This window comes from Petaurus breviceps, unplaced genomic scaffold (assembly GCF_028583685.1).
Source record: "Petaurus breviceps papuanus isolate PSGF00001 unplaced genomic scaffold, PetGlider_PUasm1.0 79, whole genome shotgun sequence".
Classification (NCBI taxonomy): domain Eukaryota; kingdom Metazoa; phylum Chordata; class Mammalia; order Diprotodontia; family Petauridae; genus Petaurus; species Petaurus breviceps.
In genome coordinates, this window is record NW_027186523.1 from 1,055,128 (window position 1) to 1,081,070 (window position 25,943).

The window sequence follows — 25,943 nt, forward strand, 5'->3', positions numbered from 1 at the left end:
TTGATGCTCCTGCCCTCCTGCTACCCCCCTCCCCCTTTTTGGTTCTGCAATCTGAATCAAGTCAGTACATGTCAGTCAGCTATCCCAGTGACTTCCTAAAACTATTCCCTAACTCCCCTGCTAGTGTTGTTGCCCTATTAAAATTTAGTAAACTCCTTGAGAACAGGTACTACCATGCTTTTGTATTTGTATTCCCTGCAATTAATACAGTCCTTGGTTACACAGTAGGTACTTTAATAAATGTTTTTCCATACATCCATTCATTTACTTTTTGGTTTTTAATTCCATTTAGTTATTAATTTTTCATTGGCACTTTGATCAAGCACATTTTTGAGGGGGAAAATTATGTTAACCTCCTTAGCTTGGAATCTTTTGGATTTTTATCTGTATTTTCTTTACCTGCTGATGGCCTAACATAAAAATGTTAAAAACCAGTAAATTATTGACCTTATATTTTTAAAGTTGTTAATTTTTAAACAAGTTGTTAGAAGATTAAGGTCCTGAATAACTAAATTCATTAACTCAGGGATTCTGAGGATTAAAGTTTAACAGACTTTAATAATGTTCACACAGAATTAACTTTAAGTTAGTTCTGATTGGAAGAATGGCTTTATATTGTATTTCTTTTATTAATTTATTTGTTGTTGTTGCATTTTTGGAGGGGGTAAGGTAGGACAGTTGGGGTTAAGTGACTTGCCCAAGGTCACACGATCAATATTTCTTTGTGTTAAGTGTCTGAGGCTGGATTTGAACTTAGGTCCTCCTGACTCCAGGGTCGGAGCTCTATTCACTGCACCAGCTAGCTGCCTCCTATATTGTATTTCTTATTGCTTAAAACTAGGGACTTATTACTTAGAGTGAAAAATTAACTTACTTATGATAGAAGAATACTGTTGACATTTGTCCTTGAATTTATTTAAGTAGTTTTTACTGACAAGAAAGCATTTTGTCTGATCAGAAATGTTGTAAACTAATTTGTTTTGAAGTGACTTTTGCTTTGAGATATACATGCATATATATGCATATATGTTTCCTGGGAATTAGTTCTTTCAATAGTCTTGAATCTGGCCCCATTAGATAAAGTACTATAAATGCCGCCACAAAACATTTTATTTTAATAGTGTTTTAAAGTAATTTTGCTTACATATATTAGCTGCAGAATTTATTTACCTATTTTGATGGGGGCACAAATTGTTGAAACATTTTATGGAAAGACAAAGTCATGGAACATTGTCAGTATTTCACTTTGTTTATGGGCAAAGTTTCCACATTCTGCCTTTTATTTCATTGTGGTGAGGTGGAGGATAGGAAGATCAGATCTGTTTTCCTTACTAAACCTATAGAAATTTCCTCAGTAAACAATGTAAGTTACTGTATATTTAATCTGTTAATGGTAAATTTGTACAAATGTGTACATGTATGTAAAGGGTGTCCCAAAAATCTTAGTGCAGTTTTAATATTTAGTAACTTAAAACTGCACTAACACTTGAAACACCTGCTGTGTGTATATAATACCCTTATATTATAAAGGTTGTTATATATATATATTTTTTAAAGCAATCGGAGTTAAGTAACTTGCTCAAAGTTACATGGCCAGTTACTTCTGGGTGTGGTGCTAAGTATCTGAGCCCAGATTTGATCCCCAGGTCATCCTGACACTGGAGCTCTTACTCGCTGAGCCACCTGGCTGCCCCTAAGCAATTCGGGTTAAGTAACTTGCTCAAGGTTACACGGCCAGGTGTTTCTGGGTGGGTGCTAAGTGTCTGAGCCCGGGATTCGATCCCCAGGTTATCCTGACACTGGAGCTAGTGCTCTTACTTGCTATGCTACCTGACTGCCCCTGGTTGTTATATTTTTTACTGTTGCTATAACAAAAGATACACCCATGCACACACCCACATATATGAAAAAATATGATCAAAAGAAATATATGTGTATAATATTTCTTTCAGTCATATTCTTTCAGACAGCATTATTAGTCATCAGTACTTTGTAGCTGATAATTGTTAGCTCCACATCATATATATCTACACATTCTCGTAACTCTCTTCAGTCAATCAATCAGTAATTATTTATTAAGCACCATTTATGTGCACAGATATATGCATTTGGGATATAAGTGCAATAATGAAGTAATTCTCATTTGCAAATTTATATTCTAATGAGAGGGAGAGGAGTACGTATATAAATATAAAATGAATAACTATATAAAAGGTAGTTTGGAGGGAGGGTACTAACAGATGGTAGAATTAGGAGAGGTTTCATGTAGAAGATGGTGCTTGAGCTGCAGGAAGAAAGTGAGGGAATTTATAAGGCAGAGATAAATTCTTGATAAACTTTAAACCTTTCTTTTATTTAAATATAGACGCTAATACTTTAAATATGGTAGACAAAATTATCCCCAAATAAAATAGTATGGTGAAATGGAAATGAACTGAATTTGGAGTCAGAAGACCTGGATTCAAATTACGGCTTTGCACTCTAGCTTGTGTGCCCTTAGGTATGGTGCTTCTCCTCTTTGGGCCTGTTTCTTCATCTCAAAAATGAGTTTGTACCAGGTGACAGAGTATAGCCCTAAAGCTATATTCTTTAAAGTGTTTTTCTTCAGGGGCAGCTAGGTGGCTCAGCGAGTAAGAACACCGGCTGCAGTGTCAGGATGACCTGGGGATCGAATCTGGGCTCCGACACTTAGCACCACACCCAGAGATAACTGGCCGTGTAACCTTGAGCAAATTACTTAACCCCAATTGCTCATAAAAAAAAAAGTGTTTTTCTTCTACTGGATTGAGAATATTTTAAAATTAATTTTTCCCTTCAAATTTGTGTTAATTTCTTTGCATTTTTCATTTGTAGCCTCCATCCTACCCTTAATGGTATGTGTATTAAAAATAATAATACTAATTTTGTCTTACCTTGCAGCTTTTTACAGATGGGATCACAAATAAACTCATTGGCTGTTACGTGGGCAACACAATGGAGGATGTGGTACTGGTGAGAATTTATGGCAATAAAACAGAATTGTTAGTTGACCGAGATGAAGAAGTGAAGAGTTTTCGAGTGCTGCAGGCTCATGGCTGTGCACCACAACTCTACTGTACATTCAATAATGGGCTGTGCTACGAGTTCATACAGGGAGAAGCATTGGATCCAAAGCATGTTTGTAATCCAGCTATATTCAGGTATGCTTTTTTGTTAAATAGTTAAATGACTAAGGAAGTATTTTTTCCCAACTAGACTATTTTTTTTTAATTTAAGATTTTGGTTTCAGAAGATTGTCACAGAATTCTTGGCAAGAATATTTCATAGCATGATATATAAATGCCAAATATTTTCCCTTCTTTGGGTTAATTTAACTTGACATTATTCTTAGCACTTTTGGGCTAAATAGAATTCTAAATAACTTTTTATTGATATATTTACATATTACATAAATTTCTGAATATACATATATATATGTGTGTGTGTATCCTTGTCCCCTCCTCCCCACTGAAATCCTTTCAGTAAATAATAAAAGAATGAAGGAAAGCAGTTTAGCAAAACTTAACATAGAAACTCGAGTCTGACAATATATTCAGTGTTCATACCTGTAGGCCCCTAAACTTCACCTTTGCAAAGAAGGGAGGAAGGTGCATTTTCTTATCTTTTTTCCTGGGCAAACTTCTCATCACAGTTACATAGTGTTCATTTTCTTTTTGTTCTTTCCTTTTATACTGTTAACAGGCATGGTGTATGTTATTTTCCTCATTCTGTTTACTTCACTGTGCATCAGTCCATCTAAGCCTTTCCATGCCTCTGAATTCTTCACTTTCATCATTTCTTATGATACTAATATTCCTTTATATCTATTCATGTGTATCACATTTAGTTTAGCTATTGTTCAGTTGATACATGGTCTTATACTTGAACCATAGACTTAGAGCTGGAAAGGACCTCATTGCCATCCAGTATAACCTGTGCTCCCAAAGGAATTCCTGCTGTGTAACCTACCTGACAAATGGTCATCCAACTTCTGCTTGAAAACCTCCAATGAGAGAAAAGCTACTACCTCCTGAGGCAACCAGTTCCACTTTTGGACAGTTCTAGGTGTTACAAAGTTCTGACATCAAACCTAAATTTGCCTCTGTAACTTATTTCCATTGTTCCTGTTTTTGCTTTTTGGGAGCCAATCATAACAAACCTGCTTCCTCTTTACACATGACAGCTTTTTACGTATTTAAAGACAGTTGTCCTGTCTTTCTGGGTCATTTTTTCTAGGGTAAAAATCTTCCCGGCTGATCCTCATTTGACAGGAACTTGAGACCACCATCTCAGTTGTCCTCCTCAGCACTCCCCAGCTAATTATCTTTCCTAAACTGGAACCCAGAACTGAATGCAATATTCTGAACATAGTCTGTTAGCACAGTCTTGCTGGCCTAGAAACTCTGCCTCTCAAGGCAGCCTAAGATCACATTAGATTTTTTTGTTTGCTATAACATGCTCCTGGCTCATTGAACTTGACTGTTCATTACTTACTCCTTTCCCACAATCTTTGTCAGATAAAATGCCAACCATTCCTTATCCATCTTATATTTATGAAGTTGTTTTTTTTTAACCTATGTAAGACTACACATTTTTTTTCTATTGAATTTTATTATCTTAGATTCAGCATGTCATGAATTAAAGGAAGTGAGTTATAGATTAAAAGGAAATGTAGTTATATGCCTTTAATTTATACTGTACTTTGAGCTATGATCTAATTTCCTTTTACTGTTGCCTGTTCCTCACATAACTGCTCTTAAGAGAGTGTCCACCTAATATACTAGGGAATTTTTTCCCTGCATCCCTTCATATTGTATGGATTTGACTGTAATACATGGACTGTGCATTAGTAATTGATCACTCTAGCTACTTGGTCAGACTATGAAACTTTTATGTTTTTACAGTTAAAGTAGATTGAAAGGTATGGTTGGGGTGGCAAGGTAGTGCACTGAATAGAGCACTGGCCCTAGAATCAGAAGGACCTGAGTTCAAATCTGGACTCAGACACTTGACACACTTATTAGCCATGTGACCTTGGGCAAATCACTTAACCACAGTTGCCCTGCCTTCCCTCATCCAAAAAGCAAAAAAAAAAGAAAGAAAGAAAGAAAAGAAAGTATGGTTAGAATGAGCAATGGATTTTAGGAGACTAGGTGACCTAGGTTCTAAATCTTAATTTGCCCCACAGTATGAACTTGGACGAATCATTTGGATCTCAACAAGTTCCATGCTTCGCATCTTTAAAAAAAAGGATAGGACTTGAATATTTTCCCCTTCTGCCTCTTACTATGAATCTGTACAAGCAGTCATACTTTACCTATTTTAAAGAATGAATGAGTCCTTGACAGTTAACATTTCACAAAACGATTCCTACTACTTTTCTGGAAAATGGTTTCTCAAATAGATTGAAAGCCTTCTGAAACCATATTTCATGGTGCAGAGGGAAACTTTACTACCTTGGTTTTCATGAATTCTGAATTAATGGAATTTTAATTAGACAGATGAATTTCATTAAAGACAAATACAAGTTAATGCACTTTTGCAAACAAAAACAACTGTTAAAGCTAAGTGATGACATGCTCGTAGTACCTTTTTTTCGCCCAGCTTTATTGGAGTGACGTGTCTAAAAATGGGGAAACTTTTCATTTTTACAATGTCTCAGTTGAGGTTTGGTTATTTTTAGATAAATGACTGTCAGAATGGGAAAAGGATGGAAGCAGAATCTTAGCTATGAAGAGGACGGTGGCCTCCAAGCCATCAAAAACAAGGAAAAAAGCCTGCTGAGTCTTTTTTTAATTTTTTAAAAACAGGTTATTGAAGGCATATCATTGCATTGTAAACAAAGTTGTTGAGCATTATAGATTGGGTCATGATACATGTGGGGTCGAGACCCACAGTTTAAGAAGCACTGAAGGGGTCTTGAGTAAAAAACATTTAAGAAGCCCTGGTCTAGAAGATACTTCCTTATGGTCAACACTTTTCTCCAAATGCCAATGCTAAGTTAAAGGGGCATGTTAAAGCTAGGTTTACCTAAGCCCCCTACCTCTTAAAATGTATTGTTCATTCTAACCATACTATTCAATCCACCTATTTTTAACTGTGAACACTTAAAAGTTTCATAGCCTGACCAACTATAGAATGATCAGTTAATACAGACAACTCATTGGAAGGACAAATACTGAAGCTGAATTGCCACGTAATGAGAAGACACGATTTACTGGAAAAGACCCTGATGTTGGGAAAGATTGAAGGCAAAAGGAGAAGGGGATGGCAGAGGATGAGATAGTGTCATGGAAGCAGTGAACATGAGCTTGGACCGACTTCAGGAGATAGTGGAGGAAAGAAGGGCCTGATGTGTCCATGGAGTCATGAAGAGTCAAACAACCCTTTGCCTAGTGTAACCTCCTTGAAGATATCTATCTCTTGTGAGGCTAGGACAGAAGGGGAATATGAAGCGGGATGTGAAAACTCACCAATGAGTCAGGCACACTGACACTTTTGTAATTCATACAGGTCCCTACTGGGGAAGGTGGTGAGGGTTGGTACCTTGACTAGCAATTCTGAGAAATAGAAAAGAAGCAGTATGGTATCCATGACTGCTTAAATACACTTAGGGAGGACCCTTAACAGTTAGCCTTGCATTGTGCCCATGGACTGGACTAATAGGCCCAGGTGAGGTTTGAGGTCTCTCCCTCCCCAACCAACCTTCACCTTAATTATTAAGAAAAAACTCTCATTCCTTCCTCTTACTATTCTCACATTCATTTCTCAATCCCATACAATCCCTCTCTCGAAAAACAATTTCTCTCTCTCGAAGGTTACCAGCAATTGAATAATGGCCAAAGCCTGTGGCCTTTTGTTGGTGGTTAACAACCTGCTCCTCATGGACAGTCTCTCCTCTGGGGTTTCACGGATCTGCTCTTAGCTTGGTTCTCTTTTTATCCATATCGCTGTTATTTTTCGGTCCTTTTTGCTGTATTGTCATCTGTGTTTCTTTTCCTTTACGTTGAAATACCGTGGTACTCTATCCCTTGGCCTGTTCTTTCTCTTTCCTTTATTCCTTGGTAAATACATCATTTTCTATGGGTTCAGTTATTATCTCTCTGCAAATGACTCTTCGATCTACTGGACCTACCTCTTCTCCTGAATTTCAGTCCTGCGTCACCAGTTGCCTTCTGGGCATCTCCACCTAGATGTTTGCATAGGCCTCTCATTCATCATATCCAAAGAACACTCATTTGTATTTTAAAATTCAGTTTTATTTTCAGCTCTGAATTCTCTCTTCTACTTCCCACATCCCCGATTGAGAAAGCAATATATTTGTATCTATACATGTATATATCATTAAGCAAAACAAATTCACACATAAGCTATGTTCCCCTCTTCTTTCAAAAAAAACAAAACCTCTTTTTGCATTCTGACTCTATCAACTATATTGGGAAGGAGAAAGCATATTTCATCCTGAGTCCCCTGGAATTGTGTTGAGCAGTCTTTCAAGTCTTGCTAAAAAGACTTTCCTAAGTTTTTCAAAATTGCCTAGTATTACCAGTTATTGCTATATCACAGCATCTCCCTTGCCCCCTTTATCTCATCCTTCTACCATATATACTCAGGTTTATAATCTTGAAGTAATTTGTCTCCTAACTCTCCCTTGCCCCACATATCCAGTCAGTTTCCAAGTTTTATTTGTTGTACTTTGATATCTCTCACATATATGTGTCCCCTTTTTTCATATGACCACCACTCTTCTGTGACTCATCATCTGTTATCTGGACCATTGCAGTAGCTTTCTAATTGGTTTCCCTGCCCCTCAGTCTCTCTTCTGCAATCTGTCCTCTATTCAGCTGCCAAATTGATATTCTTAAAATAGACTATGTAAAGAAGCTTTAGTAGCTCTTTTTGTTGCCTACAAATACTCTATTCAGACAAATGCCTCTTTTCTGTTTTTTCTGTACAACTTTCCCACTCTCATTTCTCTGCCTTTGAATAAGCTTCCCCCTAATATTTGAAAGGCACTTTCCTTTAATCCTGCTTCTTTGAAAAAAATTTTTTTTTGCCTTTTGGAGGGCAATTGGGATTAAGTAACTTGACCAAGGTTACACGGCTAGTTGTTTGTGTGTGTGTGTGTTAAGTGTCTGAGGCCAGAACCAAACTTTGGTCCTCCTGATTCCAGGCTGGTGCTTTACTCATTGCGCCACCTAGCCGCCCCTTGCTTCTTTGAATTTTTAACTTAAGCCAAGGAACAATTCAAATATTCCCTACCAAAGATCTTTTCTGCTTTCCATAGTTCTTAATTTCCCTCTCCCCATTTACTTTGTTTATCCTTGTACATGTTGCTTCTGTGAGCAAAATGTAAGAAAACCTCTTTTTAAAAACAGTTGTCTGCAAATAAATAATATTGTAGGATGAGTTATTGGAAAAGTTTCCTCCAGAGAGCTACCTAATCTCAACCACAGTTGCAGATTATAGTTTGCTTCAATCACTAAGTACAAGCAAGATATCTTGACCTTTTCCTCTGTGATTTAATGGATATTTTGGTATGGCATTTCTTATGTTCTTTTTTTTCAGTGACTAGACATTTAGTTTTTCTCCTCCACAGAAAAGTAGGGGTAGGGAGTATGGAGGCAGAGAAACAGCCTTGTAATAAATATGCATAGTCTAGCCAAACAAATTTCTATATTGGCTATGTCCAAAAGTGTGTCTCACTTTGCATATTAGTCCCTTACTGTATTCTCTCATAGTGGTTAGTATTCTTCATTGTGTATCCTCTGGAATTATAGTTGGTTTTTGTGTTATCAGAGTTCTTTAAGTCTTTTAAAATTGTTCATTTTTATGATATTGTTATAATAAAGTTCTTTCTCCATGTTCTACTCCCTTGGTCAGTTCATACAAGTCTTAACAGATTTCTTTGAAAAAAACCTCTCTTTCATCAATTCTTAAAGCACAATAGTATTACGTAACACTTAAATTCCATATTTAGCTTAGTAGTTTAGTTTGCAGTTCTTTGTCTCTACAAAAGGAGCTGTCTCAATTTTTTTGCACACAAAAAGAGTTTTTTCTTTCTTAGAACTTTCTGGGATATAGGCCTAGTATTTCCACACTTCCCCAAAGAGTACACAGTGGTAAATGGTTCCAAATTGCTTTCTAGAAAAGTTGGATCAATTCACAGTTCCACCAATAGTGAGTCAGTGTGCCTCTTTTCCTGTGACCCTATTTTTTTTACTTCTTCCCTGTTTATCATCTTTGCCAGTCTGTTGAGTTTGAGGTAGCACCTCAGAGTTATTTTAATTTACACTTCTCTAGTAGTTGGTGATTTGGAACTTTTTTTTTTCATATAACTTATGGCTATCTTGGATTTCTTTCCTTGAGAACTACTTGTTCATATTCTTTGATCATTTATCAATTGGGGATTATTATAAATTTGAATTAGTTCCTTATATATCTTAGAAATCAGATCTTTAGGAGAGAAACTTGCTACAAAGATTTTTCTCCCAATTGTTTCTCTTTTTACCTTAATTCCATTGATTTTTTTTTTTTAAATGTTGCTTAAATTTTGTATACTTAAAATTATTCATTTGTCTTTTATGATTCTTTTCCTCATTTGGTCACGAATTCTCCTTTACACAGATTTGAAAGTTATTTTTTTTTTTACAATTTGTTTATGATGTGACCTTTTGTGTCTAAATCATTTTCATTTGGCACTTTTCTTGGTGTGTGGTATGAGGTGATGGTCTAAAACTTTTTTTCCTGCCAGATTCTTGTCCAGTTTTATTGGCAGTTTTGTCAAATAGTGAGTCCGTATCTTACCGTGTTTCCCCGATAATAAGACCTATCCTGAAAATAAGCCTTCCCCTTACTGTGTAAGATTCCTCTAAAATAAGCCCTCCCCCGAAAATAAGCCCTATTGAGACTGCTACTGCGGTGAAGGTGATCCCCTGCGCTACACGCTACATTACGGTACCCTCTGTATGCACCGTCCCCCCCCCCCCATGAAACGCACACCATGCTCCGAGCTGCATCCAATCAGAGCTGCAGCAGTGAGCGCGTCATCCTGTTCTTCCCCAGTGATTTGCTTATTGAATAAAGGTACATTTTTTTGTTCACATTTACCTGTTTATTAAAATTGCTGTCAATGTTCATTAAAATAAGCCCTCCCCTGAAAATAAGCCCTCTGGTGTTTTTCTGTCCAAAAAAATTAATAAGACAGTGTCTTATTATCGGGGAAACACGGTAGTAACTGAGGTCTTTAGGTTTATTGAATGCTATGCTATCATATTTATTTGTTTCCCTGTGGTGTGTGTCTGATCTCTTGCACTGATTGATTGCTCTATTTTTAATCAGTACCAAATCATTTTAATGATTGCCGCTTTTGTAGTACAACTTAGGATCAGATATTAATAGACCTGTGTGGGTCAGAAGACCGCTTACGCAAAATAAACTCAGAGACTTCTCAAGGTAGAAGCAAAAAGGAATTTGTTATGATTTCGTGAGAAAGGGCGTCCCCAATCTAAGAAAGGGCCAGAAGGGACAAGTACCTTACAGAAGGCAAAAGCATGATTATATAGCCCTAACATGGAAATTGTCCACCCTCCCAAGTGACCTACCTTACCATTGGCTGGTAAGGCAAGCTCACAATCTTCTTACTAATATCAACCAATTGGTGCAAAGCAAATCTCAACCCATTACCATAATTATTACTAATGAGGCTCTAATTTTGTTAGATAACATACATAATGTATGAGATTCTCTAAGCAAGCGCAGTAAAAACCCCAGAATATTGAACCCCTACCAGTCCAACCTAGATATGTCCTTATCTGGGCCTGAGTGTCCCAAGGCCGCTATCTGCTTCCTGATTGGTCATATACACCTGCTACTGCCAGCTCCTTTTTATTCTGCATTATTTCATTCCAACCTAGATATGTCCTTATCTGGGCCTGAGTGTCCCAAGGCCACTATCTGCTTTCTGATTGGTCGTATCCACCTGCTGCTGCCAGCTCCTTTTTATTCTACATTATTTCATTTTTAGTATTATCTAGGAGTTCTCTGGGAACTTGGAATCCAACTTCTTCCGAAGGCTACTTCCTCAAGTCTTCCCAAGGCTACTGTCTGGTGCTTTTTATCAGTAGTCTTGTTTCAGCAATTCTTGCAGTTCTGTAGAAACTTAACCCTTTGCTTATCTGTCTCACTGCCATTCCTTTCCCCAAACTAAAAATGCCTCTAATTTGGTCTCAATAGTTATTCAAATCAGTTGTGTTGATACCCTTACATTACCTTGAAATACACGATGACCCCATATATATGGGGAAATGATACTGAACTTAGTTAGAAAGTATAAAGAAGAAATAAGAATGTAATAGGATGTTTATAATGGAGAAACTTCACTGCAGGTTATCCCTCACAGACCCCTTTCCTTCTTCTCCTTTCATTTCTGCTTTTTAAAAATTATTACTCTTGAGATTCTTGACCTTTTCTTCCTCCATATGGAATTTATTAATTTTTTTCCAGTTCTATAAAATACTCCTTTGGTAGTTTGATTGATGTGAGGTAGTTTAGGTAGTATTGTCATATGGGGAAAAAAATTTTAACCTCACAGAAAACAGAGGGGAAGGAGGTATGGCTTTATAACCTTTGATAGTCTGCAGGTGCCATAAAAGAGTAAAGAATGTCATGTGGATGCCAGAAACAACCAGTTTGGTCCTAGACTGCATTAAAGTGGGCATAATATTGTCCAAGACTAGGGAGATTATTGTTTCACTGTACTCTCTTCTAGAAGAAACAAATCTAGAGTAGTCTGCAGGTCACTTGCTCAATAGTTTTGCTCAATGATATTGATAAAGATGTTGAAAATACTCTAGAGAGGAGTAATTAGGATAACAATAAAGGACTATTAAGCCGTTTACTTGTCTAATATGTTCCAGAAATTTGGGTTTGCTGTTTACCTTTTTTATTTTTGTATTTGTGGTCATGAGAGGTTTTAGACTTTGAGATGCAAATAGTAAAAAGTGATATGATAATATTGCCATATTACCTGGAAGATATAGAAATAGCCTGGGTGTTATAGGCAGTCAATAGTCAGTACTTACACATCAAGGATAGTGTCTTGAACTGATGCAGAGTGAAGTAAGCAGAAAGAGCTGGGAGGACAGTTCATACAAGGTCAACCTTGTTGACATAAAAACTGCTTTGAAAGACTTAAAGAGCTCTGACCAGCCATGTCTCCAGTGGATTTGTGATAAAGCATTTTATTTCCTGACAATAAAGTGATGGTCTGAAGGTGCAGAAAGAAATGAAGTTTTGGATATGGCCACTGTATGAATTCATTTTGCTTAATTTTGCTTATTCTTGTTTTTATATTGGAGGATAGGGTTGAGGGTTTGAGAACAGGTTGTTAGCAAGTGATGCAAAAAAAAAAAAATAAAGGGCCCCAAAAGACAGTTGTGAAACACTTTTTTTAAATGCTTAGAAGAGTATTCAAGGAGTTTTGAAAACAAATTGTGGGGTTTATTGTATCTATTTTTTAAAGCAGGTGTATGAAATGTAGATAGATGGTTTTATGTATGAACTTCTTTTTGTGTTCTGTATAAATGGAAATATTCTAAATAGTGGGAAAGAAAGCTGCATAGAGACCATTTAGTTCCTTTTTTGTATTGAATTGTTTAGCACCTTAGTTAATGTAAATAAGATTTGGTTTTTAAGATACACTTGTTTTCACCATCTTTGTGTACATATAAATGTTTTTTTTTTTTTTTTAAAGCAATAGGGGTTAAGTAACTTGCTCAAGGTTACACGGCCAGTTATTTCTGGGTGTGGTGCTGAGTATCTGAGCCCGGATTTGATCCAGGTCATCCCGACACTGGAGCCGGTGCTCTTACTCGCTGAGCCACCTGGCTGCCCCTTAAATGTTTTTTTTTTTTTTGATCTGTTATAAAATTTCCTACATAAATGTTTGACTGACTTAAGCTGTGCTCTCCCAAGAAAGTTATTTCAGATAGGCTAGCCTTGGAAGGAGGAAGGCAGGGAAGTTGGAGTTAAGTGACCAAGGTCGCACAGCTAGAAGTGTTAAGTGTCTGAGTTCAGATTTGAACTCAGGTCTTCTTGACTCCAGGGCCGGTGGTCTCCTCACTGCACCATCTAGCTGCCCCCTTGGGCTAGTTCTTTATTAAACTGCTTAAGGAGTGTAACCTTTGTGTATAGCACTCAGCACAGTACATAGCACATAGTAAGGGCTAATAAAAGGTTACTGGTTTATTGATAGTGGCTTGTCAGTGCAGAAAGAATTACTGAGTTTTCAGTTAGCCTGTTCATCCATAGCTTCAGGTCATTTGTGATCATAGTTAAGAACATACTTTTAAAATCAGAATATTTTAATTAATTTTTAAAATTTCAGCTTTGATTATATTATACCTAATGTTTATAATTAATTTTGATAGTAAAATAAAAATTCTCAGAACAAATTAGTGCAACAAAATCATGGCATAATTTTATAAAACTTTGAAAATGGTTAAAAAACAAATTTACTGGCAACCCACTAGTGCTTTCTTATAAAGTTTGAATGTCACTAGAAATTTAGGTTGAAGTTTAATTAATTTCAGAGCCCCTCAAATTTTTTTTTCTTAAGCATTTATTTGTAAGCAGCATTTTGGTCTAGGTACCAATTTGATAGTACAGTAAAACCTTCCTTATTAAGACTAATTAAGGGAAAGGCTAGTTTGCATTAGCAAAAAATGTGAATTATAGGATCAAAGGATTTAGATTTGAAAGGGACTTTGGAGAACATTTAATTCTGTACCTTTTTTTTTTCCCTAGAGGAGGAAACTGAGGGGGAAGATATTTTAAAACCCCATTCCAAATAATAGTTTTATTAACTTAATTCCCAGCCAAAACTGACATCTACTCTCACAATCTTTCTATCAATGACCCTTTATCCTTTTGACTGCCTAGCTGGACTTTGAATCACCATCCTTATAATCCCTTCTCCATTCTCACCTGTATACCTATTTCCCCCTTTCCAATAGTGGCAGGCTGTTTTTGTGGGACAGATATCCCTTTAACTAAAACTTTAGGACTTCTAGTTCTTTTCACCTACTATGTAGGTTTACTCTCCTATGTGTGTACATATGTTGTCTTCTCTAGTTAGAATATGAGTTCTTTGAGAGCAGGGACTGGCTTCCATTTATATCTCTAGTACTTAGTGCATAGTAAACACATAAAGATGTTTATTCAGTCATTCATTTATGCTCACATATATGCTTTAGTAACATATAAAAGATTGCAACGTCTTGCTGGATTTACTATAATAAAGGGCTGTGGAACAAGGCATTTCGATGGGGGAGGAGAGAGGCATTTTTGTTCTTTTGTGTAGGCTAAACACTCTTCCAGTCTTATCATTTAGTTTCCTGACATCCTTTTTTCATATGTCATGAAAATATATACTTTAACCTAGCCATAACTAGTTATTACAAGTTTTAAATTAGTAAAGCTTTATAAATTAGAGTTTTGAAAAAATGTTTTTTTTTTTTTTACAAGTAGCAATTAAGAACACAGGTGATATACTTTTAACTGAATTGTTCTTGCTGTAAAATTTCATTGTCTCATAACCACTTGAAAATTTTCAGAGCCAGATCATAAGGTTTTTTGTTTTTGTTAGTTTTTCTGAATAGTTTTAAGAATAGAGGGGCCAGTTAGTAGTTCTTGAATTTTCTCTAGTCTTAGACAAGATTCTAATCTGGTTTTGATTTTTACTTTTGCTTTACCAAGTTGATGATCTGACTTCACAGAGCTGATTTTGAAATTTTTTTTATTTCTCCCTATTTAAATATAAAACTTATTTATTTTTGACATTCTTTTTAAATTTTGAGTTCCAAGTTCCCTCCCTCACATATTCACTGAGAAAGCAAGCAATATGATGTCAATTATACATGTGAAATTATACAAAACTTTTCCATATTTGCCATATTTCCAAATAAAGTGAGAAATTATACTTCAGTTTGTATTCAGTTCCTCAGTTCTCTTTCTGGAGGTGGGATAGCATTTTTTCATCATGTGTCCTTTGGAATTGTCTTGGATCACTGTTATTGATCAGAATAGCCATAGCTTCCACAGTTGACTATTATTATAACGTTGTTGTTACTGGGCACAGTGATTTCCCAGTTCTTCTCACTTCATTTTGCATCAGTTCATATAGGTCTTGACATGTTTTCCTGCACCTCCCCTCCCCCTTATCATTTCTTACAGTACTCCCATCAGAATCATAGACCACAACTTTTCAGCCATTCCCCAACTGATGATCATCCCCTCAGTGTCCAATTCTTTGCCACCACAAAAAGAGCTGCTATAAATATTTTTGTACATATAGGTCTATTCTTTTTAGGCCATTTTTTTTTTTGGTATTGTTAGGTATTGCCACATTCAGTGCATTCCAGTTCACTCCTTGAAAAAAGTAAGTATTCATAATGGATAGGAGTGATGCTTTTCAGGGGCTTTTTTCTCTTTCATTTTTAAATCCTGAATCATATATTTTAACATTTTTCATGTTTTTCCCTTAGCTTTGGTTCAATAGACATTACTAAATATCAAGGTTAATGTTGACTCAATTTGGGGACTCTTTCTCTCTTGTAATTTCTCTAGTTTTTTATCCTTTGCAGTAGATGTTCATGATAGTTTGTTTACATTACTCACAAACACTGCAGGATGAGATGATAATTTTTCGCTTTACTAGTCCATATTTGGTCCTGTATTTGTAGCAATGTGTAATATTATGAATTAAACATTTTTTTTTGTGTGTATGTTGCTGAAAATCTGTGGTGTTCAAAATGCAAGATTCACTTAAAGTAACTACTTTTGAAATGATGTGTAGAAGTAAGTTTAAAAATTTTTGTTTAATGTTCTCTGCCTTTTAGTCATGGTGACTCAGCTCAGAAGGATTTTTTAGATTTCAAGTTATACCTTTGAGAAACATCTAAAAGTTATATTACAGCCATAGAATATTTGAGATCATCTAGTTAATCCTCTTTTTTAGAGTTGAGAAAATTAAAACCCATGGCTCTTTCATGATTTGATTGATTATATTGTTTTTCATCCTTCATTTTCAGAGAGGATCAGTGATATCACAGAGTGAGGTCTTGACTTGCACAAGAAATGTATTTAAGTGAAGTCATACAAAGTCATTAGCCTCTGTTTTCCAGATTCATCAAAGTCTAGTGGCAAGACAAAAGTCAGGACTACTGGCTAGGTTGCACTGTATGACCTTGGCATCTTCAATGCCTGATCAAGCCCTAAGCACTCTGAAGCACCTGCTTCAGCCACCTTCATGGCTGCGAAACAAATTGTTCTCATGCACCCACTCTGCTAGGGGAAGTTTTCATGTGCTTGGAGTAGACATCCCCCTAACTCACTGACAGGCTCAAGACCTGTCAGTTAACCTGGTTTAGCCTGTCTGCCAAGACAGTTTTACTGGGGTGTGGCTGCTGCATATAGGCTATAGCTTCTAGGAGCCAAAAGTGAGTGTTGGGTGAAAGGTGGACACCAGAGGTGGATTAGCAGCCCTGAAAAGGGCTAAGGCAAGCCCTCATATTGGAGGTGCTAGCCCTCCCTGAACACTCCATATAGCCCTTAAAAATACATAGCCAGTTAATAGCAGAGCAGAACTCAAAACTTTGGTCTCCAGATTCTTACTCCAGTGTTCTTTTCACTAATACCATGCTGCCTCCATAAAACGTGTACCTTAGACATAGTTGAAAAGGGCTCATTTCTCCACCAGAACTTTGTCTTTGGAGTCAGGCCTGATCTATGGGTCTATATATTTGTCTGTGGGCTTAGTATCAAGACACTGTTTTGGGATTGCTCTATAGATTTTCATGAATAAAAATTCCTATTTCCATAAATGCTTTAAGTTTTTTAAATTTTAACATGATGAGATGTCATTTATTTTTAACTAACAGTACACCATAACTACTATTAAATATATGGCTTTAGCCCATACAACATGTGGGGTATGTGCAAATATTTAATAGTTATATTGAAAAAGCCTTAAAACAGTGTGTATTTTAGTAACTGATCTATAAATAATTCAGGTTTTTTAAGCTTGTATACTTATATATAATTTATTTTGTTTTGTTTATAAACAGGTTAATTGCCCGTCACCTTGCCAAAATTCACGCTATACATGCACACAATGGCTGGATCCCCAAATCTAATCTGTGGCTAAAGATGGGGAAATATTTCTCTCTTATTCCCACAGAATTTGCTGATGAAGATATTAATAAAAGGTAAAAACTAGTGCACTTAAAGTTGTGGAAATTATTTGATTTTTGTGCTGACTTACTGTAGCAGATAGCATTTCAAAATTAAGTATTGGGTTTTCTATGGAGGAAATCCTTATAGGATTTTGCTTTTGCATTTAAGAAAAATCAGGGATGATTCCTGACAATTAGATGGTATTGAAGAGACCTAAATAATAAGAAAAGGCTGGTAGTGGGGTAGTGATGAATGTGTTTTTGAGATTCCCATCAACTGGTATCTATCCTATTAATCATTAAGATCTTCCTCCAATAGGTGCTACATTATAATTTGCTTTGACTTAGGTGCCATGACTTAATATAGAAATACTACAATGTACTGGAAGTAAGACTGTTGTGACTTTATAATAATAATGAAATGCCAGTATTTTATGAAAATTAAGGTTTTTAAGTATACTTTTCCATATTAGTTTAATTACTGGAACTGTACCCAGTCACTGTGATACATAACTGTTTCTTTAGTTTTCAGTTGACTTTATGATTTTTAGAATTAAAATATTCTTTTTAAAAGCACATTTTTTCTATGTATTTTGATTATTTTTGTTGATAAAGTTTTAGAACATAGATTATAATATGCAAATATTTTAGTGACAGACTCTGAATAATAGTAACATTAAATCAGAAAAGTTTACATTTATTTAAATTTACAGGTGCATTTAGAGATTTATGTTTAAATGCTTCAGAGTACCCTTTATGGTTAGTAGCAGCAAAGACAAGCAAGAAATAGATTTTCTCTTTGAAAAGTGTTAGAATTAAGTAAAGGCATAACTTTATACAAAATACGATATAAATAGGAAACTAGCCAGGAGTTTTAAAATCCAGCAGCTAATGAAATTAATTGTTGCTCTAAGTGAAGGACACTAATGTTTGCAAAATCTGTTTTTTTAAAACATGTTTTCTGTGCCACTTTATGTATTTATTTATTTTAGAATCACTTTGATGAAGCCCTTTATGATATTTTTCACATCTTCAGAAACCCCTTAGGGGGGAAGTGTGTGTGTGTGTGTGTGTGAGCGAGTGTGCGTGTGCATGTGTGTGTGTGTGTGTGTGTATAACTAGTCACATAGCCTGCTTGATCCCAAGTTTCCTCATCCCTTAAGGTCAATAACTTCAAATTCCAGCTATGCAATGCAGATAATGATAGTGAATACAGAACTTTATTTACTGGGTTGTTAATAGGCTTAAATATGATATCATATAAAATACTTTATAGCCTTCATATAACTATATAAACATAAACTGTTATTAACCTTTTATCCATCTTTAGTTTTGTGTTATATCTGACAAAATGTAGCGTAAATCATGGGATTCAAAACATTTAAAAATTTAAATTTTGGAAAAGGACAAAGAAGATATAATGTAAAATTATCTTTTAAACTTGAAAGGTTTGTAAAAGATGTGCCAAGTCCACATGTTCTTCAGGAGGAGATGACGTGGATGAAGGAGATACTTTCAAACCTGGGCTCACCAGTTGTGCTTTGTCATAATGACCTGTTGTGTAAGAATATAATCTACAATGAGAAACAAGGTAGGTATCTGACCTAGCAGTAAGTAAATTTACTTATGTTAGTCTGATTCATTGGCTCTCTACCAGTATACATGATTTTAATTGAAATGCATAGATATAAAACACATGAGGTCTTATATTCTTGATAAATGAAACTAGCTGAGGTAAATTAGCATTTCTATCTATATTTGTATATATATTAATCAGGATTGAACTGAGTTATTAAGTAGTTTGCATTTTAGAAACTGTCAGATTTTTTAAATTTAAGACGTACTTAAATTTTTAATATTGTAAAAATTTAGTTGTAAAACTTGTTGGATGCATAGTTTAGAAGTTTCCCTAGTGGTAAAGAGAGTTTTTTTTTTTCATTAATGTAATGTTGCCTGGTGTAGCAGCAAGCACCCCAGTGTTCCCAGGGTTTGCTGCTACCACAGGTTCTTGGATCTGCTTTGTTAAAGGAAAGCAACTCAAAATGGGTTAACAAGATTATTTTAATCAGTCAGACATATATCGTTTACCTTATTCAGGGGAAAGAGGTCAGCACCCCGAACTTCAAAGCATACAGGCAGAATTATCACGACAGAAACAGATCAAGTAGGACAGATTTCCAAACTGTCCAACCATTACATCCATACCCAATCAACATCTGGGTTTCCACATCTGGGTTTTTCAAAGCCGGGGGACTCTCAACAACGGCTTCCCAGAATCTATATCAAATCACAGAACACTTCTCAAAGTGAGTCCCAAAACAAAGCTACACATCAGGGCTTATATAGCCTTCTCCTGGCTCAGAGAATGTAACGACCTTTTGGACCCACTGGCCAATCAAAAAGTATCTACTGAAAAACAAGCCTCCCACTCCAGGCTTCAGGTGCACTTTAGCCTAGGGGCAGGGAAGATCTTCCAAATTTGCATTCCCATTACACCTGGTATTAATTCATAGATTTTTATTTTTAACATTGGAAGGACAGCAGACTTAGGAGCAAATGTTTCTTTAGGTTTCCTGTTTTCAGTTTTTTTATTCTGACTTGTCACATAATTTGGTGCCAGAGAACAGTTCTCAGTGGTGAAGTTGTTTTCTAATGCTTCTTACGCTTGATCATTTTATTCCTGTCTTCTGAAGTATGTAGGCATATTCTCATTAAAGATGTTTGATAGTTTTTTTTTTTCCTTTGAGGTATTTGTGAGGTAGACAATATACTTCTTGGAGGTAGGATATTTTGGTTGTTGCTTATACTTTGTCGTAAAAACCAACGCCTAGAATATTTGTATTTTAAAAACTAGTTCGGAAGTTTGAATATAAAACTTCTAAGACTTAGTTGTATTATATAGTTTGGATCAGGTGGTTTGGGGTTAGTATTTTAAAGTAAAATGTTTTGGGCAAAAAGAAAACTCTTGTGAACATATTTTCATTATATTGGGTAATGATGCAATTGGCTGCATTTTATAATTAAAAAGAATGTCTTTGAAGATAGCTACTTTGTTTCTTACTTGACAATAGAAAAAATTTTGTCGAAAATGCCAACCTAGATAGCCATCCTGGTAAGATATTATTAATCATATATCAAAAAGTCACCAATTTAAAAAATATTTCTTTCCATCTCTTGTCATTTTTAAGTTGGGAATATATTAATCCAGAAGTTTAAAAGATGTTCAGTTATATGACTTTAAATCAAAGGAACACTGTCAAGGTTAGTTGATATCACATAAGCTTTTCAGATAGTTGTTTGGCTCTTGCTTCCTTCTAAACATGAAGGAGAGTTTTTTCCTATGGGGAGGGAGGCATAATTTAGTTTTTTAAAATATGCTGGTAGCTGTTATAATAAACTAGTTTTATGTATTTATGGGAAAATAAAAATTGCAGTTTTTCTGGGGGGTGTTCCTAACATGAATATACATATACATGTATATGAAAACCTGACAGTGTTCTTTAAAATTGTATTTTACTGTGTAATATTTGTAATACCCATATATTAAACATTATGCTAATGACCGGATCTCAATGCTGTTTGTAAATGAAAACATTGGTATGCAATGAAAGCCGTGTCTTATCTTTTAAATTTAGTGCAAGGCCTGTTAACACATACTTTACATAGTATAATTTAAATTAAGGGGACTTCATCTTACATTTGAAGTGGAAACTCAGCTTTATATTTAATTACAAGTTAACCGAAAAAAGTATTTGTTTCTAAATAGAGGTTTGTTTTTTAACCTTCCCATATATTTATTTTCCAAGTTTCTTGTGCTGCATATTTTTTCCACAGAACAAACTTAAAAAAAATCAAGTATAATTGTGAACTAAAAAATCGTAATACTTTTTCTTACGTACTAAAATGTTTTTCTGTCTTTTTAAACACCGTCTTATCCCTGTTTCCTTGGCAAATAATACTAAAACATTCATATTTTTAAAAAGTTACCTTTAGGAATCCCTCTGAAGGAGTATACTTAAATCTTTGCCTTTAGGAAAGATTTTAGGATTGGTGGCTTGAGACCATTTTTCTCTTCCACAAGCAAAAGACTCTAGATTAATACTTTTGCTTACTTACTGTTTTATATAACAGTAAAGCTTCCAGAATACAATTAGCAACAGAACTTTATTTAAACATTTTCAAATTAATTTCCACCTCCCCTGCTTTACAAAAGTTGCCCCTTAAACTGACTGAGTACCTTATAGCATTCTTAGTTTTTTGTTCTGCTATGTGATAAATTTATAGATTAACATTAAGAAAGTAGTAGCTGTGAGATCAGTGAAAACAATTATTAAGCACCTAGTTTGTGCCAGGTAATATGTAAGACTGTGGGCATTAAAAAAGACAAAAATTATAGAGTAGCCCTGACCCTCAAGGAATTTATTAGGAGGAAACAGCATATACATAAGTAAATACAAAACATATGCAAAACAATTACCAAATACTTTTAGTGGATTGGGAGAGTGGTAACAAAATGGGGTGGAGGGTGGGGGGTGGTGCAGGGATGAGCTGGAGGAGAGAGAACACAAAAGGTTTCCATTAGAAAATGATCTTGATCTAAGCCTTGAATGAATTCAGCCTTGGTGAAATGGGAAATCATTCTAGACATGAGGGATACTCTATGCAAAAGCATGTGAGACAGAAAATGGAATGTTGGATACAGGGTATTGTCAGTAGGTTACTGTAGCTGTTAGAATGTGTTAAGGGAAATAATGAAAAATGTGTCAATAGAGAGAGGTTGGAGGAAGATTGTGAAGAGCTTAGACAAATAGGAGTTTGGAGACACAAGGGCAGAAGAGGAAGTTCTCTTATATTCTCAGTAAAAGATAGAGAGGTCCTCATGGTCCAGATTGGGGGAAGGAATTGTGTGAGAGACTCGGGGAAGTTTTAGATAGTTACTGCAGTGAGTGGGATAGAGAATCAATTAGAAAGGAATGAAAAGACTGCTTTGCTGTAATGAAGGTCCTGCTGAGGTTCAGTAACAAATTTTAGTGGACCTAGACAGCTTGGTGGCATGGTTTCCTCTAGTTGTTTAGTAGCATGTAAGGAAGAGCATCAGATGTGGATCATTTTGCAGGGTATGAGCATTGATAGGTTGGAGGGGTTAAAGGATTTGAAGATAGAGAATAGTATTGATTTGAACTGGTGAACTATTTTTTAAAACTGGGGGGTCCCGACCTACAGTTTAAGAAGCACTGAAGGGGTCCTGAGTTGAAAAAGTTTAACAAGCCCTGAACTGTAGGGTCGGGGTTGGGAAGTGGAGGAAGAGAAATTAGCCACAGTGAAGATTAAAAACAGGTTTTGGGCTGGGTGGAGAACCTACAGCCTTGAGGCCACATGTGGCCCTCTAGGTCCTTATGTGCAGCCCTTTGACTGAATGCAAACTTCACAGAGTAAATTCCCTTAATAAAAGGATTTGTTCTGTAAAACTTGGACTCAGTCAAAAGGCTACACCCTAGGACCTAGAGGGTCACATGTGGTCTTGAGGCTTCAAGTTTCCCACCCCTGGTTTAGGGAGTAGGGAGGCAGAGAAAGATATGAAATAAAGTTATGATCTGACAACAGAATTACAGACTTTATGGTTAGAAGTGGAACACTTGAGGGTGGTGGTGAGATCAAGCAGCTTACTATCCTAATGTGTTAGTGAGGTGGAGTGGAGGAGTATGATGTCATGGATATTGGTGAGATAGAGGAGCTTAAGAGATTATGATGTTTGTGAGAACATGAATATATATGTTGAATTTTTCTAGTATAAGAAAAGAAAGTGGGGATAGAGATGAAGACTGAGCCAGGGTCTGAATGCTTTTAGAAAGAAGGGAATGGTGACTTGGCATTGGTAAATAATTGCTATCCGGTAGACTTGGCTCTGCCCTCAAGTAGTGGGCTAGACTAGGGTGTGGCCCTCAGGGTAAGTACAATAATAGTTTGCAGTTATATAAAGTTTTTAAGGTTTACAAAACACCTTTTTCACATATAGACCCTGTAGCACAGATCATATATTATTATCGTTACCAGATTGTAGTTGGGGAACTATTAGGGCACTTTACTAAAGTTGTTTGTGGGGCAGCATCAGAGCCAGAACTCCAAGTCTTTTGACTTTGAGTCCTGTGTTCTTTCTGCTAAATCACACTATCTTGATCTCTCCTAGGCATGAAGATTGAGCTTAAATTAGAGTGGTTAAAGTGGTATGATGAAAAAGAGAACCAATAAGGAAGTGCTTTTTGCTAGGGAGTACAAAGACATAAGTGAAGTAGTTCTTTCAAGGAATTTAACATTATGTTGGAGGAGACAACATCTGCCAATAGAAATACAGGTACAAAATAATGATGACGTTTTGGAAGTGTGGGAGGCACTCAGCTAGGGAGGGGAGAATCAGAAAAGATGATCTTGGAGGTAGGATTATTTTAAGATTGTAGCTGTAGAATTGTAAAGGATCTTAGAGGTCCTCAGATCCTACTTTTTATTTTATAGATGAGGAAACTAAGGCCCACAGAGGCCAAGTGACTTGTCCAATATCACATAGGCAAATAAGGGACAGTTAGGATTCAGGGCCAAATACTCTAATACTAAATCCAGTGCCACACTGCCTCCCAAGTTTTTGTAGAACTTGGCAACTGTTTGGATTTGTGGTATGGGTTCTCAGGAGAAGAAATAATCAAAAGGTGACTTTGAAGCTTCTAGTTTGGGTGGCAGTTTTAACAGTAGAGAAGTTGGGGTTTAAGAGAAAGAAGAGTTTAAAGCAGTCAGTTAAAATAAATACAAGGTAGGAGTTCAAATTAGAGATTGATGAGTCTCCTGCATTGATTGAAAAAAAAAACATTTGAGTGGATGAGATTGAAGAGATTTTAGCTAGAGAAGGAAAGAGAGGGCCAATGACAGAATCTTATGAGTGCATTGACAGTGAATCAGTGTTGGGAAGAAGAGAGCCTATAAAAGTATCAGTCAGGATAGAAAGGAGGAAAACCTGGAGAATATAGAGTATTGGAAGCTGAGGATAGAGACTCAGGATTAACACTTGTCAGGTGCTTTAGACAAAGTTAAAAATGATGAGTAATGAAAATTGACCATTTGATTTGATAAAAGGGGATCTTTTTTCCCTCCTTTGGAGAACATATTTTCAGTAGATTGATAATAAGAGATTTCAAGTTTTAAGATTTGGTTGACTTGCCCCCAAAGACTTGTGCAAGTCATTAGTAAATGATATTTTCTTCCTTGAAAAGGTAAGATAGGTACACTTGCCAAATAATAGTTAGAATTTGATAATGTACTCCATCCTTAAGATTATCCATTTGTTATTATGATAAATTAAAGAATGATATAAATACAAAATAAATGAGATGCCATATTGGTCTAAATATATTGCCATTTCTGTTTTGTATAAAATCAAAATTATGGCCTATAATTTAATTCAACAAATATTTATTAAGTACCTACAGTGTAGCAAGCACTGTGTTAAGTACTGGGAATACAAAGATAAAAATGGAAATAGTTCCTGACTTCAAGGACCTTACATTCTAGTAGGAAAAACATGCATGCATATAGTTTGTATTTTATTCCAAAGCTTCTTGAGTAGGAAGTAATGTGGTTGGCTCTTGAGAGACAGTCAGCATGGCATATAGTGATGGCAAATTATTGGACTTGGAGTCAGGAAAGCCTAGATTCAAACCTTGCATTGGTTACTCATCCTGATTCTAGGTATTTAACTTCTTAACCTTTGTTTCCTGTTCTGTAAAATGGTGATAACCCAACCCCTTCAGACCATGATGAGACTTATATATACACATTTTATGTGTATGTGTTCGTATATTAGAGCTTTTGTGAACATTAAATTATATATAATATAATATATAAATATATAATATAAATTATGTAAATATAAATTTATATAAATATATAATACATAAATAATAGATAATTTAAAATCATTACTGTTTAGGGTGTACTGATCTTATTTTTCCTTTTTTATGAGATAATTACCGTAGGTACAAGTTTAGATCACATTTGGAAGTAGCCTATATTTAGACCAATATGATCATTTTGTTTATTGTCTTCCTCATTTATTCTGGAACTAGTTTTCCAAGTACTGAACCTTCTAGACTCACACTATGCCACTGTAGTAAATATCTTTGTTTCTCAACCTTTCCTTACTTCCTGATAATACTAAGTTGAGTTTATATTGTTTGAATACTAAGTAGTTTAGCCTTTTAACAACTCTGAGATGATGTATATAAGAGCATTCTCTTTGCTTTATAGGTTGAGTGAGGATTAAAGTAAAAGAGTCTGCTCCTTAATGCCAGTGTTTCATTGTTCAAGTCACTTATTTTTGTTGGGCCTCAATTTTCTGATCTGTAAAATTATAAGAGGACATCTAAGGTTCCCTCTGGCTCTGAATCTATGCTTTTATGACTTTCTCAGGGTCACATAGATAGTAAATGAGGAAGACTGGGCTCAAACTCAGATTGTCTGGCTCCCAATCCAGAGTTTTTTCCACTAAAAACATGTTTCCCTTCGGGATCCCGGTCGGCGATTATGGATTAATCTTTTGGGATGTTGCTGTCATCTGTCAATATTTTGTCAGAGTGACCTCTGGTGGCTTCTGATATCATTAGTAGAAGATCCAGAAACCTTACATTAAAAAAAAAATTTGCCTCA

At 35.6% G+C, this 25,943-nt stretch overlaps 1 protein-coding gene across 1 annotated transcript in view; it reads left to right on the forward strand.

Annotated features, from left to right (window-relative positions):
* The window catches only part of LOC138175781 (ethanolamine kinase 1), a 76,869-nt gene that overhangs the window by 27,173 nt on the left and 23,753 nt on the right, over positions 1–25,943 (forward strand). The window contains exons 2-4 of the mRNA XM_069106263.1: positions 2,920–3,179; positions 17,145–17,285; positions 18,701–18,843. Coding sequence (XP_068962364.1) covers positions 2,920–3,179; positions 17,145–17,285; positions 18,701–18,843 — 544 coding nt within the window. The remainder of the gene's footprint in view (positions 1–2,919; positions 3,180–17,144; positions 17,286–18,700; positions 18,844–25,943) is intronic.